Here is a 19,581-nt window from a genome sequence, read left to right on the forward strand (position 1 = left end):
GCAACCCAGCTACAGCATGAACTGCAGCCTCAGCTGATCCTGTAGCAGGTCCTGCTCTTTTCCCTGTTGTCTATGTACATTTTCTCTCAATGTCATTTCACGATTCTGAGGCAGCTCTTGCACCTCATTTTCTCCCAAAGTGGGAAAACAGACTAAATTCTTAAAATCAAAGGCTAATGCTCCCCCCACCACCCATCCGCCAATGAAGAATCAACAAGGTCTCATTTCAAATTTAGTAAAACTACAAAAGATCAAATGATACCCCCTTACAGTATACATCAGTTGGCCTGGCTCAGGTCATTCCATCCAGAGGAAGAAAGGCTGGCGTCCCCAACCCCTGCAGGAAAGGCCCATCCTGTCCCACACATCCTGGTGGAGTGTAAGATCATGGTTTTAAGCATGAAAATAGGACAAAAGAGGTTTTGTTTTCAAGGCCGCCTACTGCAGCCTGGCCCTAAAATGGCTGAGTGCTCACTTCTGCTTAGAGAAATATTCTTTGCTCTTCTGGACATCAGGCTTGATGGTATCACTGCCAGGCTTCCAGCCAGCTGGGCACACTGCAAGAGAAAGGGTACTGATTAATAACTGGATCACTGGTAAGCTCCACCCTCCTAAGGACAACTGGATGCCTCAAAACCAAATCTGAGCCCTAAAGGGCTTCAACATTCAGGTGCCAAGAGGCCTATCCTCCAGTCAGAACATTCAGCCTTTCGGTACAAAACTAAATATGCAAGTTAATCCTCACCGTAGCCTGAATTACTATACTTAATTTGTTCATGCAGTAACCGAAATTTAAAGAAATTAACAGCTTCATTTTTATGCTGTTCTAAAAACAATCTAAACCATGTACAGCAAAATATTTGAGGTTTTGTTAACAGTGGGTAGTAACATGGGTACTCATGTGCTCTCTGTAATTTTATGTATGTTCCAAAAATGCACGTTTTAAAAAATAATCTTCAAAAGATGTTCTGGAACAGCTGAATTTCCACATGTACAACAATGATGCTGGTCATCTATTCATACCATATACAAGAAATTTACTTAAAAACACATTAACAACCTAAATATAAGAGCTAAAACCATAAATTCTTTTTTAATGAAGGATAATTGCTTTACAGAATTCTGTTTTCTGTCAAGCCTCAACATGAATCAACCATAGGTATACATGTCCCCTCCCTCCCATTTCCCTTCCCATCCCACCCCTCTAGGTTGGTACAGAGTTCCCTGAGACATACAGCAAATTCCCTTTTGCTATCTAATTTACATATGGTAATGTAAGTTTCCATGTTACTCTCTCCATACATCTCACCCTCTCCTCCCTTCTCCCCATGTCCGTAAGTCTGTTCTCTGTCTTATATAAATTTTTGGGTACCATCTTTCTAGCTTCCTTAATATATATGTTCATATACGATATTTATCTTTCTCTTTCTGACTTACTTCACTTTGTATAATGGGCTGTAGGTTCATCCAAAAGTCCATAAATTCTTTGAAGACAACTCACAGAATGGGAAAAAAATATTTACAAATAGTATCTAATGAAGGATTAATAGCCAAAATTAAATCCAAACTCCGATAACTCAACAACAAAAAGACAATTCAAAAATGAGCAAAGGACTTGAAAAAAGATGTATCTCCAAAGATATACAAATGGTCAATGAACACGTGAAAATATACTATCACTAGTCATTAGGGAAATACAAATCTAAACCACAGTGAGATACCACTTCATATCCCCTAAGATGGCTATAGTTTAAAAAGAAAAAAAAAAAGACAGTAAATGCTGGGAAGGATATAAAGAACCCTTGGTATTGCTGCTGCTGCTGCTGCTGTTAGTGAAGATGTAAAATGGTACAGGTGCTGTGGGAAAGTCTGTAAATTCCTCAAGAATCTAAACACAGAAGTACCATAGGACCCATGAATTCTACCCCTATATATTTATTCTAAATAACTAGAAACAAGGATTCAGATATATTCACCAATATTTTAGCAACATTATTCACAATAGCCAAAAGGTGAAAAAACCTGTTAACAGACAAAATGTAATATACATATGAAAAGTGAAAGTTGCTCAGTCGTGTCCAACTCCTTGCGACTTCATGGATTGTAGCCCGACAGGTTACTCTGTCCATGGGATTCTCCAGGCAAGAATACTGGAGGGGGTTGCTTTACCCCTCTCCAGGGGATCTTCCCCACCCAGGGATTGAACCTGGGTTCCTGCATTGCAGGCAGATTCTTTCCTGTCTCAGCCACCAAGAAGCATACATACACAATGAAGTATTAGTCAGCCTTTAAAAAGAATGAAGTTCTGATACATACTACAGCCTGGATAAACTTTTGAGAACCTTGAAAACATTATGCCAAGTGAAAGAAACCAGACACAAATGGATAAACATTTTATGATTTCACACACATAAAATATTTAAGATAGGTAAATTCATAGATGCAGCAAATTGAACAGAAGTTACAAAAGGCTGGAGGGAAAGGGGAATGGTGAGTTATTTCTTCATGGTTACTACTACTACTACTGCTTATTTGGGATGATGAAAAAGTTTGAGAAATAGTGGTGATAGATATACAACACTGAATGTAACTAGTGCCACTGAATTATACACTTAAAAAGGTAAATTATATCATATATAACCACAGTAAAAACTGACCAAAGTGACTTACCCCCATACCCAAGAAAAATACAAGCTAAAAAATGACGAAGTTAGGACTGTGTAAACCCTAACACTAAGCTGCTGCTTCTATCAGCTGGCTCTTCAGAGATAGGAAGGCAGCAGTTTGTCTTCATGTTCCTTAACTCTGCCAAACAAGAATGCCTGAAACACAAAGGGGCAAAGGGGCAGGATCCACAGAAGGTCCTGCTTGTTTCACTAAGTAATTGCCTTCTATACCCTTGGTAAGCAAAAGGTATGAGTTTGAATCTCTCAAACACTTTATGCAGAAAAGCATAACCTTCAGTCTTTCCTATGATCCTGAGTTAGCAATGGTCCCTGGAAAAACCTGAGGAAAGTGAGATAAGGCGAGCGATCTCTGATATTCCACTCTTAACCTGGTGTTTTGTCTTGCAGGAGACATGTAGCCACCAAAGTCCAGTAACGAAGCAGCAAAAGTCTTGCTTTCTCAAGTGAGAGAAGCAAAGCCCTTTTCTTCCCCTCTAAGGATGTCATAGCCTCAGAGGTCAGACACTACAAATAGCCGTTTGGGAACAAGGTATGGATGCACTTAGCTGCTTTACAAAATCTCCATTTGATCCTTACATAGTCATTGGCTTTAGTGCCACCAAAGGGTTAGAGCACAGGTCATAGTATAAACAAGCTTCTGAGAATAAAGAGCAGCATAAAATCAGAGACCAGACCCAGCAGTTTACCACCAGGGAAACCAAAGATTCTTCTGTCCAGGAAGAAAACACAGCTTTAGAAGAGCCCAGTTACAAACCACGACACAAAGATAGAAGGAATAATGAGGCAGGAAGAAGAACCTTGACAACTTAGTATACTTGCACTAAGGCCTCTTGGCACTTAAGACTGTACCAATAATCAATCACACAGGAAAGAAAGATCCACACTTGGACTCATAGCCAACAGTGCTGGTTTTTAGAATATGAAGCTCAGCAGAACTGGCTGAGTCCCACATTCACCAGCTTTCAACAGAACCTGAAGTACAACTCTCCCCAACACAGAACGCGCTCAACAATGCCTTTCTCATCATTTTAAACTATGTAAAAAAAGGTGGGCTTTGAATTTTGATCCCAGTTCTACCATTAACTGAATACATGCAGTGTTTAAACAGTGGTTTACTGGTCCTAAAAATAGGAACACAGGGGCTTCCCTGGTGATTAGTGGTGAAGAATCCGCTTGCCAACACAGGAGACATTTCCATCCCTGACCCAGGAAGATCCCACATGTCACAGAACAACTAAGCCCGCGCACAACCATGGAGCCTAATTTTAGAGCCCAGGAGTCACAACTACTGAAGCTTGAGTACCCTAGAGCCCACAGTCCACAAGAGCCCCCACAATGAGACGCCCTCACACTGCAACTAGAGAGTAGCCCCCACTCGCAACTAGAGAAGAGCCCAAGTAGCAACGAAGACCCAACAGAGCCAAAAATTAATAAATTTTTTAAAAATTTAATTTTTGAAAAATTAAAAAAAATAGGAACATAGGATTTATGTAAAAAATTTCTTTGTAGTATTGTCAGTTCACCCTTTTCTCTGCTAAAATGTAATACAGGTTAACTCAAAGATCCTCCCCCCAAAAAAGTGTAAATTCAAGATAAAAGAAATTTTAAAGAAAAACAGGAATGTAGGATATACAAATATCAGATCATTATGTGGTACACCTGAAACTAACATGCATCTCAATTTTAAAAACAGGACTGTAGGATTATTTGTCAAATAACATGACAGCACCTCATAGAGTGCTTGATATCCACAGGCACTCAGACACTAACTATCATATTATAAGCCATTAAAGACTGCACACAGAAAGCTGTGCTTGTTTTAGTGGGATGGGAAGCAGCAGACAACAAGAGTGTTGAGAAGCAAGCTTCACAACTCATGAAACCTTGGGTTCAAGAGTCTATCCCAGTAAAAATTAATTTAAAAGTCTATACTACACATGCAAGGGAAAGTCAAATAAAGGGCCAACTTTGCCACCCACTCCTCAGCTCCTTCCATCTTTGTTCTGAACCATTCTCCACCAGAGGGCAGTCTCAGCAGCTGTCTGCTTCAATCCAGAGTAAACCCTACACATACTTCTGCAAATGGTGCCTTCTGATTCCCATTACCTACTTGCCTTCCACTCCAGCCAAACTAGTACTTTCGGGTCCCCCAAACACCACTAATCCAGACTCTTAACTTTCACCTCCTGTAACTCATGAGATGTGAATTGAACAGTAGCAGTGATCACAACTATTTTATATCCTCAATTACATTAAGCTGGGGTAGCTGGGTGGGGTTCAAGATCCCCTTCCCCCTACATATCCAGCACTTGAGCAGACTGAGGAGTTGTTCTTTTTTTTTTTTTTAAATTTTAAAATCTTTAATTCTTACATGCGTTCCCTAACATGAACCCCCCTCCCACCTCCCTCCCCATAACATCTCTCTGGGTCTTAAAACTAAACTCTTAGTTGGAATACGGTGGTCTCATTACAAGCAACAACTCCACTGGGCCAAAGTGGGGAGTTTTCAGAAGCTACAGTCTTGTAAACTGAGAGCCTGGGAGCAAGCAGTTCAGGACTTTATCAAAAACACTTCAAGGAGACTATTTCAGATGAGAAGGACCAGAGCAGTAAGAAAGACCTACACTCTAACGAATGCTAGACAAAAACCATATAATTGAATCTTCTCAGTAATGTTTAGATTTTACAAGGACAGACTCACAAAAACATCTTTAATCCTGAAACTTCTCGAAGGACCTTGAGATTTCATCTCAAACCCTCTTGCCCTAATCCCTCCTCAAAAAATTTTTTATATTGAACATTTATATAATTTGGTATTTGGTGACTATAATTCTTATAGATACAAAAAATATTCTGCACAACAGAATGAATTTTTAAAAGACAAAAATGTTAACACCTATGAGATCCTCCTACACTTTAACAAGTTGAATCTGCAGCAGTAAGTAATTCTAAATGAGCAGGGTAGAAGCTGGGAATACACAGCTGGAACAAAAAGCCTTTATATTCTCCTCCCCAAGCTTTTCTATTACCTCACCCCTACAACCCACTATAATCCAGAGACTGAAATTTCTTAAAGAGACATAATAACCCTTTTCCTATCTGGTAGACTTTGTTCCCACCGTCTTTCCCACCCTATCACTCCACTGTCCTGTCACCAGGCAAACTGGCTTACCTTCCCCATGTTTGTCAGTAAACTGGAAGGCCTGAACTAGTCTCAGTGTCTCATCCACAGAGCGGCCAACAGGAAGATCGTTTATGGTGATCTGTCGAAGGATACCTTTATCATCAATAATAAAAAGGCCCCTGCAAGAAAATATTAAAGGTCAGAGGGAGAGATAGTACAGTTTTAGAAATTGCTGTTAGAGTAAATCAGCAGAAACTGGCCTTCCCCTTAGGTCCTGCATAAAGAATGAAACCATTATGCCATCCACCTTAAACTTACACAGTGATGTATATCAATTATTCTCAACAAAACAGGAAGAAAAAAACAAAATAAAAAACGTCTCCACAGATCACAGCTCTACTTATAAAAGATCTTCAGCCAATCATCCAGTTTCCTGGTGCATATATACCTGAATGAGATGCCTTCATCGGCCTTTAAGACCCCATAGTCCTGAGCAATGGTGCGCTTGGGGTCTGATATCAAGGGAATGTTCATGGGTCCCAGTCCTCCTTGTTTCTTGGGTGTGTTGATCCTACAGTAAAAAAAAACACACATACGATCACACTCATTCAAATTCTTCTGTAACAAAAGCATTAACTGTGTCTATCCTACCCCAACGTTGCTAATCTAACTCCCCAGAAAACTTTAAATTCTTTCCATCAGTAAATGGTGGTTTAGTGGCTAAGTTGTGTCCAACTCTTGCGACCCCATGGACTGTAGCCTGCCAGGCTCCTCTGTCCATGGGATTTTCCAGGCAAGAATACTGGAGTGAATTGCCATTTCCTTCTCCAGGGGATCTTTCCAACCCAGGAATTGAACCTGGGTTTCCTGCATTGCAGGCAAATTCTTACCGACTAAGCTATGAGGGAAGTCCAGCGGTAAGTGGCTGAGGCCAATTAAAATCACCAGGGTACACTCAGCTGCAACCCAAGCTGCTTTTTCTCTGCTGCTAAGTTATAAGAGCAACAAGAGGAAGTCAGAGCATTTGCACTCCTTCCATGAGGAGCCAGAAGTCAATACTTGAAAAAGTCTATTGCCAAAGCCTCCTGGTTCCAGTTGCTGCTTAAAAGCTCCTATGCCTGGACTTCCCTGGTAGTCAGGGATTAAGACTTCTACCACGTTTCCACTGCATGAGGCACAGGTTTGACCCCTGGTTGGAGAATTAAGATCCCACATGCCACACAGCACAGCTACAAAAAAAAAAAAATCCATAATTTATAATTTTCTAAAATAAGCCCATGCCAAATGGACCAAGAGATTTACCATGCCAGGTGACAGAAGTGAGAATCCACAGAAGCACCAATTACTTGGCAGTTCAGTTTCTTAAATTCTTCTGCCCTATCACTGAAAGCAATGATCTCCGTGGGGCACACAAAGGTGAAGTCAAGAGGGTAAAAGAAGAACACAACATATTTTCCTGGGAAAAAAAAAAAAAAGCCTGTTACCCTTTGAAATAGACTTCCTTGTTTTGCAGAGAATGTAAACCTAAAGACATTTTCCTATGGGAAAAAAGAAGCCTTTTTTTTTTTTTTTCAACTGATGGCAGACAACTGTTAAAACACCAAGATGCGCAACACAGATGATGCCTAGCAGCTACTGTAGAACCTCGGCCATAAGAATTTTCCTTCTTCCATGTTAGCTGCCAACTACAGATAAGCACTGTTCAGTCTAATTTTGATCTTCTCTGAGTAGTTAAAATTAACACAAACACCAAGTTCTTCTGTGAAGAAAAGAAAAAACAAGGATGCAATCATCTACTGCCAATACTCATATAATCAGTGCCCAGAAAGAGCTGAATTGCTGGATTCTCTGCCACAAGGCAACAAGACCAACAAGAGAAAGTCAGAGCCTTTGCTATTCTTCCACAGTGAACCACAGTTAACGTGATAGGTAAGGTCTAAGTGATACCTAAATCACCACAAACATGGTTCAAATAAGTCTGATAGGATGCACAAGCAAAGAAAAAATTTCTAAGACAAAGGTCCCAAAATTCTCCTGGAAGGTAATAGGATTTCTAGTTGGAATTTTATTAAAGTCATTCTGATTACCAACTGAAGTAGATCTTCAACCTGTCAAGCAGTCTCTCACCAACAATTCCAAATATTCACATTTCCAGATACCAGCAATGTTTCAAAATCAAAATATGCTGGTCCTTCTGACACACTTCAACCTTCCCCCAGGGTTTTGCTAACAAGCTTCAGCAGGTCAAGCCCAGGAGGGCACAGAGCAACTCTTCCTAAACCTCATGCCTTTACCCTTAGGCCAGGGTCACCTCCCTATGGTACTACTTACTTTGTTTGCCAGGAGGAGCTTTCCTCCACAGGGCCCCACTTATCTGCTCTCATTCCAACCAGTATGTGGAATTTGTTAAGAAATCTAGTCATAGGTTTTACCCAAAAGCTAACTCTATGAACTGCTGTATCACCAAGAAAGGTATACTTGACGCCTGAGTCCTTAAGTTTAAATTCTAGGAAATCCGTATTTTGAACTGTCCCAGAATACCTTGCTATTCTAGGACAGTAAAGTAAAAAGATCCTCATTAGTATTTGCCTGGTTTCTACATGAAACTACTTAACAGAAAGGAGAGTTGTTCCAATTGTGACATCAATTTTTCTCTGGGGGTAAAATGTCAAGGGAACATGCCTAAACCCTCAATCGTGACACACATTTTGTAAACTGAACAGTTTCACAGCTCCAAAGACTTGAGCTCTGAGACTTTAAATTGTCCAAGGCTTTAAACTGTAACAAGATAATGAGTGTATCTCCAGTTAAATAACTGAGGAGCAATATTGGGAAGATAATTGAGATATTATGTCCAGATATAATGAAGTAGGCACATGCCTTCTCCAGAAGTAGTTTGGACTTGGAGATCTACCCTATGTTCACTGATGATAATCACCACTTCAATAGGAAGGCAACAGCCTCTTATCCTAAAGACAAATGAGATGTAAAAATCATTTTACACTCAAACATGACAAGAGATAGAGTGAACAAGCCCTCCCTAGACTGTACTATAATTTCATATTAATGAACTTAATTACTCTTACCTTTGTAGTCAGCTAGGCTGATATCCTTGAACTGACCATCTGGCATAACAGCTGTTGCTTTGAACTGGGGGGCACGGTGCCCAATTTTGGCATTTCCTGAAGACATATTGCTATCAGCTGGAAAAGATGAGAAAGTGAATTAGAAACAAGTCTTACTTTTCTAGATAACAACCTTCATCTATTTAAGAGACTAAGCTGTAGAAATTGTCCACTGGTCTTGAATATACACATAAACTTTTATAACAGTGAGAAGCATGAACTGAGCTTTCCAACTTTTCAAACAAAAATATTACACATCTCTGAATCTCACCTCTGTTTTCATTTTTGAGGGGAGGGACTGTTCATTTAAGATCTTTAAATTTTTATTGGAATATAGTTGATTTACAATGTTGTTTTCATTTTAAAATGGGAATTTCTTTATAAACTGAACTCTTCCTGTTCCTGAACCATCATCAGTACAACTGCATTTTCCTGTGTACGTTTATTATACAGGTGTACAAAGAGAAGAGGGTGGAAACTCTCAAACCTGGGCCCAAAGGTGCAATGCCATAAACACTAAGCACCCAAGCCTCAGAAGCTGCCATGATGCCCTTTCCCTGGACTGCACCTCCATCTGCCTTCAGAACGTGGGAAGCACACGTTCTTTCTCTGGGTAGATTTCCCAAGACACACACCCTAAAGCCAATCCAATTTTTTAAGAGGCCAAGTCCAAGATTATGGCATCTCTCAATTTCAAAATTCTAAGTGTTGTGTTTAAAGCCCAGAAGTCCTTTCAAAAGTGAGTTTACCGAGGGACCAAGATCCTGGAAAAATGGTTAGAACAAGAGTCAATTTATTGCCAAAAAGCAACGTAACACTGGATTCACCCTGGTCAAGAACATGGTAAGATTTAACCCAGTAAGTCATCAGTTTGATAATCCCAAGAAGCTAACTTTTCAAGTCCCAAAATTCTTGGTTCATAATACTACAGCCAAAAGAAAGACTGAACATCGACTGTGACAATTTTTTTTTAACCGCTTAACACCTATAACAGCAAACCAAAAAACCCAACCAAACACAGGAGGTGACCCTAATATACATGTCCTCCTTATTCAAACCTTTTCCAAGGGATCCCTACGTCCACTAAAGCACGACCAAGAGCGGGAGGCGGGGAAGCTGGAGTTCCACCGGGTGTGTCCCCTTCAGGAAATCGCCCCTTGAAGGTCCCTGGTGAAAGCCACTCCGCCAAAACCCACTTCTTGTACCCTCCCTGCCACTCCCATCATCACCCCCACCCTAGCGTCTCAGAAAGCTCCAGAAGAGTGCTCAGTCTTCACCGAGGACATTTAGAATCACTACAAACCCCATTCTGCAGGTGGAAAAATAAAGACGGAGAACGGAATCTTAGTAACTTTCCACACCTGAAGACCGGGAACAACCTCTCCTTCTACTACACGATCGACTGATAGCTCTCAGTTCCTGATCAGTTTGCAGATTCACTCGAGAAGTTTCCCTTACCCGCGCGTCAGGAGACTCCATCACCACCAACCCGCCCAGACGCCACGCCAAGCCAATCAGCGCTTTCTGCTTGTATTGCTGGGGGTAGGGGAGACTCAAGCTGCCGTTAGCCTCGGGTTTCAACCTCGTCCCCGCACCCAAAGGAGCCCCACACGAGGGTCGCTTCGCCTGGCCGCCTTCTTTGTCCGAGGAGCCCAGCTGAGTTCAGCGGGCCCCGAGGAGAAGACGGGAAAGGTGACGGGCGGGGCGGGGGCGCGGCCCTCATACTCACCAGTTCCAGAGAAAGAGGACCGATACCAGCGAGGAAGAAGACGCGCGAGGCGTGCGCGGGGCGCTGCCTTTATAGCCTGTAAGGCTCTCGCGAGAGTCAGGGCGGGCCGGGGGTGCAGGCGGGGGGAATGGGGAGGGGGATATGGCCAGCACACCGCCGGGACCCGACGTGCCCTGCCAGGATGACTCAGCGCTTTCCCTTGCTGGGGGCGGGCTCCCGCCCTTAGAGTACCAATCCCCCTCTCGCCGCCGACGGTTGAGGCCTGAGTTTGAGGCGCTCTTTCAGTCCTTTCAGAACACGAACGCCTCCTCCTTGTTCGTAAGGCCCAAACCAGGGTACGGGCACTCGCTGCTGCTCACGGAAGACTACGTCTAACCAAACCCTGAGGAGAACGATCTCTTCAAGTATTTCTGAAATATTCCGCCCCTGTTTCCGCAGCCTCTGCTCTAGTACTGATCCTCCGTGTGTGTGTGTGTGTTAGTCGCTCAGTCGTGCCCGACTCTTTGCGACCCCATGGACTGCAATCCACCAGGTTCCTCTGTCCATGAGATTTTCCAGCAAGGATACTGGAGTGGGTTGCCATTTCCTTCTCCAAGGACTGATCCTCCGTAACCCTCATTATTTAGACAGCCTCTCTTATTGTTCTTCCTTATAACAGGGTTGTTGCATTCCAGCTCCCCTGCATGAGTTCCTTTCCCATTCACTCCACTGCGGCTGCAGGAAATCTTTCTGAAATTTGATCTCATTCATTCACCGCTCTGATTTGTGGTTTATAGAAACTGGGGCTCTGTCTTCCTGGGTTAAAACTCTTGTTATTTTATGTGTGGCCTTAAGGCAAGAGTCTTAATCAATCAGCCTTAACTTTTCTCGCCTGTAGAATGGGAATACTATGAATTCTTTGTTGAGATCATCTCTAGCTTATTTAGCAATTCTCACACATGAAAGTGTTAGCTGTTGTTTTTAGTGTAACTCATCTTGCTCCTCTGTCGTAACTCCCAGGACAGAGAGTAACTGTTTGAAACCTCAGGCTTTTGTTCGAACGTGCAGAACCTGTTCTCTCCTATTTGGCCTGCAGAAAATGTGTCAGCTGAGGCATTACCTTCTGGTGAAACTCTTCTGACTTTCACTGATCCTCAGAATTCATTCCATCCTTTCTGCTCAAACAGTAGCCTGCTTGGTCACAACCATCTCTGCGCCCTCAAGTCACAACATAGCATCGGCTATAAAATAAAGAGTATTGAATACATATGTTAGGTAGTTAGAATAGGAAACAGGAGTCCAGAATGGCTGTGGCTAAAAGGCAAGGAAGGGAAAAGCCCGCGAAAATAGAACAAAGGAAGGTTGAGGACTGGAATGAGGACCTCAGGTGGAACAAACAGCACTCCAGGCTAGCCAAGTTTACATAGGGCAGGCCCAGGGGGAGGAAAAAACATAACACATAGTACTGTGTTCCCCTTTCTGCCCATAGCCCCCACTACCTTATCTCCTTTGGAGCTTATAGCAGAATAAAAAGTAGGGAAGTGCTGTGTCATTCTGATTGAGCATCTCAAAAATTTTTTCGCATTTATCATCCTACCGCACAACAGTAGTGATTTTTTTTTCCTTTTTTTCCCTCTCTGCCTGAGATGAACAGTTATTTGGCCATTACTCATGTCCTTCTTTTTTTCTTTTTAATTGGTCATAGCCATCCATTACTGTGCTCAATCAAATTTTATTGTTTTTTTAATATCTATAATATTTTCCTTTATTTATTTATTTTTAGTTGTGCTGGGTCTTCGGCACTGTACCTGCTTTCTTTACTTGCTCTGGGAAAGGGGGTTGCTATGCTTTGTTGTGGTGAATGGGATTTTTATTGAGTTGGTTTCTCATGTTACAAGCACAGACTCTAGGCATGCAGAGTTCAGTAGTTACTGGCCCAATGGGCTCAGTTGTGTTTTAGCATGTGTGATCTTCCTAGACCAGGGAAGATCCGTAATTGAATCCATGTCGCCTGCATTGGCAGGCAGACTCTTATTTACTGCACCACCAAGGAAGCCCCTCATTTACTTCTTGAGGGTTCAGGGGAAAAAAGACATTCAGAGTTTAGTGTTTTTGTGTAATCAGTCACTCAGTCCTGTCCCACTCTTTTGCGACCCCATGGACTGTAGCCCACCAGGCTCTTCTGTCCATTCTTTTGTCCAAAGGAATTTCTCAAGCAAGAATACTAGAGTGGGTTGCCGTTTCCTTCTCCGGGGGATCTTCCTGACTTAGGGATCAAACTTGCGAATCCTGCATTAGCCTCAGAGCTTAATAGTGGATGGTTATTGCTGTTAAACCAACAACACACAGTCCTACTTCACCCAGAATAAAATTGCCATTTATTGTATCTACCATGTGTCAGGCCCTGGGCTGGGCACTTGAGTTTGTCTTATTTAAGAACCAAGAGTTATCCTGGCCCAGGGAAATATTAATATCCAGTTCTTGTGGGAACATAAAAAAAAGAAATAGGACAGTTCTAACAAGAGAAGAAATCTATTGAATGCATGTGTAGAGTCTCTTTCCACAAAGAACTGTAAACATTTTGGAAATGGGGGCAGGGGAACTTTATCCTTCTATGGGACCTCTGTCCTCCCTGTTCTCCAGTAGTTCTGGGAAGGATTTTATGTTTTATTTATATTTGTAGTACCAGAACCCATCATGCTAACTGGCCTAGGAGATGTGCTTAATTAATTTTGGAAGGTACTACAGATTTTTGAGATGTGGAGTTGACTTACTTGAACTACATTTTAAGATGATGATTCTAGCACCTGTGTGATAGATAAACATAGTGACTAGGAGACAAGAGACCAACTGGGAGGCTACTGCAATAGTCCAGATAAGAGAAGTCTCACAGGGACTTCCCTACTGATCCAGTGGCTAAGAATCTGCCTTTCAATGCAGGGGGGCACAGGTTCGATCCCTGGTTGGGGAACTAGGATCCCACAGCAATCGTAACTAGTAATGAGGGGCAACACTGAGCAACTCAGTGCTTGAGCCATGTCAAAGATCCCAAGTGCTGCCTCTAAGACAGAATGCAGCCATATCTAACTAACTAACTAACTAAATATTTTTAAAAAGAAAAAGAGAAGTCTCAGAACTGTAATGACATTGGCAGCAGGAAGGGAAGAAGAAGAGAAAGTATGTTTATACAGGCTTTTGGATTAATTGCATTTAGGGTGAGAGGAAAGAGGAGGTTCAGTCTGATTCCTTGGTTTTATAGGAAACGTAGGAGGAGACAATTTTAGGTTAAAAATAGCAATGAACATTTGTTGAGTACTACCTGTTTTATAGATGAGATGCCTGATGCCCAAAGAATTTAAGTAGATAATCTAAAGTCACAGCTGAGTGGTGCTGGAGCCAGAGGCCATCCAGGCCAGCAGAGCCATCATGTTGCACGTGAGGCAGATGTACCATTTACATAGACCATAATGTGGACGATGCCCCCTGGAGATGTGCCTTACACTGGTTTGGCCAGGCTGACTCTGGAGTCTACCTCATTACTGACTCCTCTCTTAAAGGAGACAATAATCAGTTTGGTTTGAGGCAAACAGCACTGAGATGCTCACAAGACATCCAGGTAGAGGTATCCAGAGTTGCCTTTTGGAGATGAACATTTGAAAATCAACAGCACAGAGGTTTAGTTACATACTTATTTTTTTTCTATTTATAGGAGGCCTATTCTCTACTAGGTAACAGACATGCAAAGATATTCAAAATACCATCTATTGAGGTGTTTTGAAGTACCACTAAAGAGTTAGCTAGGGCTTCCTCCCTGGTGGTTCAGTGGTTGAGAATCTGCCTGCCAATGCAGAGGACGCAGGTTCCATCCCAGGTCTGGGAAGATCCTACATGCTGCAGGGCAACTAAGCCAATGCACCACAGCTACTGAGCTGCACGCTGCTGCTAAGTCACTTCAGTCGTGTACAGCCTGTGAAATGAAACTACTGAAGTCCACACACCCTAGAGCCCATGCTTTGCAACTAAAAAAGCCACCGCAATGAGAAGCCTGCACACCACAACTAGAAAGTATCCCCCACTTGCTGCAACTGGAAAAAGCCCTTGTGCAGCAACAAAGACCAAGGACAACCAAAAATAAATAAATGAATAAAAATAACTTTTAAAAAAAGTTAGCTAAGGAGAAGGAGTTAGCTAAGATCCAACCAGTCCATCCTAAAAGAAATCAGTCCTGATTATTCATTGGAAGGACCGATGCTGAAGCTAAAATTCCAATACTTTGGCCACCTGATGTGAAGAACTGACCCATTGGAAAAAACCCTGATGCTGGGAAAGATTGAAGGCGGGAGGAGAAGGGGACGACAGAGGATAAGATGGTTGGATGGCATCACCAACTCAATGGACATGAGTTTGAGCAAGCTCCGGGAGTTGGTAATGGACAGGGAGGCCTGGCGTGCTGCAGTCCATGGGGTCGCAAAGAATAGGACACGACTGAGCGACTGAACTGAACTGAACTGAAGGAGAAGAAAAATGTGGAATGAGTTCCAGGCAGAGAAAACAGCAAAAGAAGTGGAAAACAATATGTTTGGGGAAGCACAAAAAGTTGAATATTAGTAAAATGTAAATGCCAAAGTCTAGAATGTAGAGACTAAGAACACAGAGATTCTTTATGATGTACCCCATAAGCTAGGCTGAGGAGCTTGAATTTTATCCCGGGGGCAAAACTGAATATGGAAGTATAGAAAGACGGTAAGAGTTTTGAATAGGAGAATAACCACATCAGGTTGTATTATTTATCATTCTGGCAGCTGCAGTAAAAATAGATTTAGGGGACCAAGAGATAAAGGATAAGAGAGACCAAGAAGGAAGCTATAGCCATGACTGGGGGGAAAGAGGTCAAGAGCCTGAGGGAAGACAGTAGTGCCAAGCATGGAAAGATGGGGTCAGATGGCAGAGTTTGCAAGATCTGAGCATCAGGCACAAGAATTAAAAGAGAGGAAGGAGTCAAGGATGAGTCCCAGGGAAACTGGGTGAAGATGATATAATTCGGAAGAGATAATGAATCCACTTCGGGACATGCTGAATTTGAGATTCCAGGAGGAGATGGGCAGGGGGATGCTGGAAATGTAGAAACTTGAGTGTAAACCTGTGGAAAGGCAGGGACCCTGCCTATCCTGTTCGGCACTTTATAACTCTAATACTTAGCAGCATGCTTCCAGGCACATGATAGGTACAGTAGATATTTGTTAAAGGAATTAATGCATTACATTTTCTGGCATAATTTGTGATATCAAGGATATCTGAAACTGTAGGAGAAAATGAAATCCCTAAGAAAGTGGAGAGAGGGGAGCCAAGACCAGAATCTCAAAGATTTTCTATGAGGATAAGAGGAGGGACAAAAGCAGTTAAAGGAAGTTTAAAAAACATACCCCAAAGCAAACCAAAAAAATGCAGCATTTTGTGCTCAAAGGGTCATTCATGAAGATGGACTGTTTCTACCCAGAATAATTTCCTTTGATCTTCACCATCAGCATTGAAGTTTATTGTACCTGGCAAAGGATAACAAAAAAGCAAACAAAAAAAAAAAAGGGATGAGTTATAACAGGCCAGTCAGTATGTAGATATATATGCCATCCTTGAGATTTACTGCTGTTTTCTCTAAAATCCTTTAAATTAAAAAAAAAAAAAATCTGTTACTAAGTTGCTGGTTGCTAAGAGCTCTAAGTGGGGCTTTATTAAAAAGAATTGCTTCAGGTCAGGGCAGCTGCTCAGTACCGCCCTTAACATTTTTCTCTGTCTAGTTCAAATAAGGATGGCTCTCTGCTGGGCAAAGCACCGGTTCCCAGCACAGTTCTTTAAAAGATTTAGTTCTCTCCATCTATTAAAATAGTATTCTCAAACAAAAGTAACATTAGGTCCCTTATGAAAGGAAAAATATTCATGAGGGCCCCCAATGTTGCTTTGATTTATTAAACTTAATTATTTAACTTTCATTAATTTTATTTCATTTTTAAAATTAAGAATTATATGTGTGTGTGTGTGCGTGCTCAGTAGCTTCGGTTGTGTCCGACTCTGCAACCCCATGTACTGTGGCCCACCAGGCTCCTCTGTCCATGGAATTCTCCAGGCAAGAATACTGGAGTGGGTTGCCATGCCCTCCCTCAAGGGATCTTCCAGACCCAGGGATTGAACTTGGGTCTCCTGCATTACAGGTGATTCTTTACTGCTGAACCATGGGGGAAGCCCCATATATACGTATGCTGCTGCTGCTGCTAAGTCACTTCAGCCGTGTCCGACTCTGTGCAACCCCATAGACAGCAGCCCACAAAGCTCCCCCATCCCTGGGATTCTCCAGGCAAGAACCCTGGAGTGGGTTGCCATTTCCTTCTCCAATGCATGGAAGTGAAAAGTGAAAGTGAAGTCACTCAGTCCTACCAGGCTACCAGGCAGCCTACCAGGCTCCTCCGTCCATGGGATTTTCCAGGCAAGAGCACTGGAGTGGATTGCCATTACCTTCTCCAGGGGATCTTCCCGACCCAGGGATTGAACCTGGGTCTCCTGCCTTGCAGGCAGACGCTTTAACCTCTGAGCCACCAGGGAATTAAGTGGCCTGAGATGACCCCTAAAAATGGTGAGCTATTCACTTGACCCAGAAAACCCCACAAAATCATGCAAATCAAGAGGTTCAAATCTTCGTGTTCACTTTAAGAACACTCGTGAAACTGCCCAGGCCATAAAGGGTGTGCATATCCGAAAAGCCACCAAGTATCTGGAGGATGTCACTTTAAAGAAGCAATGCATGCCATTCCATTGTTCAATGGTGGAGTTGGTAGGTGTGCACAAGCCAAACAGTGGGGCTGGATGCAGGGTCAGTGGCTCAAAAAGAGTGATGAATTTTTACTACACATGCTCAAAAATGCAGAGAGTAATGCTGAACCTAAGGGCTTAGATGTAGATTCTCTGGTCATTGAGCACATCCAAGTGAACAAAGCCCCCAAGATGCGGTGCAGGACTTACAGAGCTCACAGTCGGATCAACCCCTACATGAGCTCTCCCTGCCACATTGAGATGATCCTTACTGAAAAAGAACAGATTGTTCCTAAACCAGAAGAGGAGGTTGCACAGAAGAAAAAGATATTCCAGAAGAAACTGAAGAAACAAAAACTTATGGCCCAGGAATAAATGCCGCAAAAAATAAATGCAAATAAAAGTAAAAGTGTTGGTTGTCTTAAAAAAAAAATAATAATAATTTCATGGCTGCAATCACCATCTGCAGTGATGTGTATATATATATTTTGCCACATAGTGCAGCATTCAGAATCTTAGGTCCTTGACTGGGAATCAAACTTGTGTCCTCTGCCTTGGAAGCTCAGAGTCTTAACCACAAGTCCTCCAGGGAAGTCCCTATATTCAGAATATTTAATATTTTGATAGGTTAAGCAATATTGAATATAATTTAAAATACTGTTTCATGAAAATGTTCTTCTTGTTAATCACTACTGTACTTGCTGCTGATGAATTATTGCCAGTTATAATATACAAAATGAGTTTATTTTAAGCAATACCCTTCATGAATACGGTCCTGATACTATTATAGTTCATCACCTCCTGGGTTCTGCATACTTTTACTGGCCAACACATGTGTTGGTGACTCAATTCTCCTATTAACTTTCTCTGTTCAACTAGCCATGAAACTGGTTCATAGTGTTTTTTGACATCATCTGGCCCTCAGTTAACTTAAAGCAGTAGTTACCTCACAGCACTAATTTGCTGTGGTGGACACAGTTAACCGACTCATCAACAGCAATTGCCCTCTTCTTCATATTAGCTAGATGCAACAGGTAAGGTAATTCAATATGAGTATAAAGCAGATGTGAAGAAGGCAATGGAAACCCACTCCAGTACTCTTGCCTGGAAAATCCCATGGACGGAGGAGCCTGGTAGGCTGCAGTCCATGGGGTCGCAAAGAGTCGGACAGGACTGAGTTACTTCACTTTCACTTTTCACTTTCATGCATTGGCGAAGGAAATGGCAACCCACTCCAGTGTTCTTCCTGGAGAATCCCAGGGATGGGGGAGTCTTGTGGGCTGCTGTCTATGGGGTTGCACAGAGTCGGACTAAAGCGACTTAGCAGCAGCAGCAGCAGCATAAAGCAGATGTCCCAGAGCAATGAGTATCAACCTTAGGACTTGCTAACCTAATAGCAACCTGTCATAAACTTACAAACCATTAAAGTTAAACCTGTAAACCATTAAAGTTAAACCTATAAACCATTAAGTTTAAACCTATAAACTATTAAAGTTAAATCAGTTCAATTCAGTTCAGTCGCTCAGCCGTGTCCCCATGGACTCTGTGACCCCATGGACTGCAGCATGCCAGACCTCCCTGTCCATCACCAACTCCCAGAGTTTACTCAAACTCATGTCCATTGAGTCAGTCCATTGTTTGGACGTGCCATCCAAGCACGTCATCCTCTGTCGTCCCCTTCTCCTCTGGCCTTCAATCTTTCCCAGCATCAGGCAGAGTCTTTTCATATGAGTCAGCTCTTCGCATCAGATGGCCAAAGTGCTGGAGTTTCAGCTTCAACATCAGTCCTTCCAATGAACACTCAGGACTTATCTCCTGTAAGATGGACTGGTTGTATATCCTTGCAGTCCAAGGGACTCTCAGGAGTCTTCTCCAACACCATGCTTCTAAAGCATCAATTCTTCGGCGTTCAGCTTTTTTTATGGTCCAACTCTCACATCCATACATGACTACTGGGAAAACCATAGCCTTGACTAGACTTTGTTAGCAAGGTAATGTCTCGGCTTTTTAATATGCTGTCTAGGTTGGTCATAACTTTCCTTCCAAGAAGTAAGCGTCTTTTAATTTCATGGCTGCAGTCACCATCTGCAGTGATTTTGGAGCCCCTGTCTCCACTGTTTCCCCATCTAGTCCCCC

The 19,581-nt window shown here is 42.4% G+C and overlaps 1 protein-coding gene and 1 pseudogene across 3 annotated transcripts; one reads left to right on the top strand and one right to left on the bottom strand.

Moving 5' to 3' along the window:
* Window positions 1-219: 219 nt before the first annotated feature.
* PRDX1 (peroxiredoxin 1) lies at window positions 220-10,709 on the bottom strand. Of its 3 annotated transcripts, none has more exons than XM_004001918.4 (6): window positions 10,666-10,709; window positions 8,898-9,014; window positions 7,114-7,267; window positions 6,260-6,382; window positions 5,860-5,990; window positions 220-557 (listed from the first exon to the last, which is right to left on the bottom strand). In XM_004001918.4, the coding sequence occupies exons 2-6, from the start codon at window positions 9,001-9,003 to the stop codon at window positions 472-474; spliced, it is 600 nt and encodes a 199-aa protein (XP_004001967.1). In that variant the 5' UTR covers window positions 9,004-9,014; window positions 10,666-10,709; the 3' UTR covers window positions 220-471. The 3 variants fall into 3 exon arrangements, with proteins under 3 accessions (XP_004001967.1, XP_042103137.1, XP_011982042.3); XM_042247203.1 differs by having other exon boundaries at window positions 10,395-10,709; XM_012126652.4 differs by having other exon boundaries at window positions 10,298-10,709.
* Window positions 10,710-17,226: 6,517 nt separating this feature from the next.
* Window positions 17,227-17,843, top strand: LOC105608901 (large ribosomal subunit protein uL22-like; annotated as a pseudogene).
* Window positions 17,844-19,581: the final 1,738 nt, after the last annotated feature.

This window comes from Ovis aries, chromosome 1 (genome assembly GCF_016772045.2).
Source record: "Ovis aries strain OAR_USU_Benz2616 breed Rambouillet chromosome 1, ARS-UI_Ramb_v3.0, whole genome shotgun sequence".
NCBI classification, from domain to species: domain Eukaryota; kingdom Metazoa; phylum Chordata; class Mammalia; order Artiodactyla; family Bovidae; genus Ovis; species Ovis aries.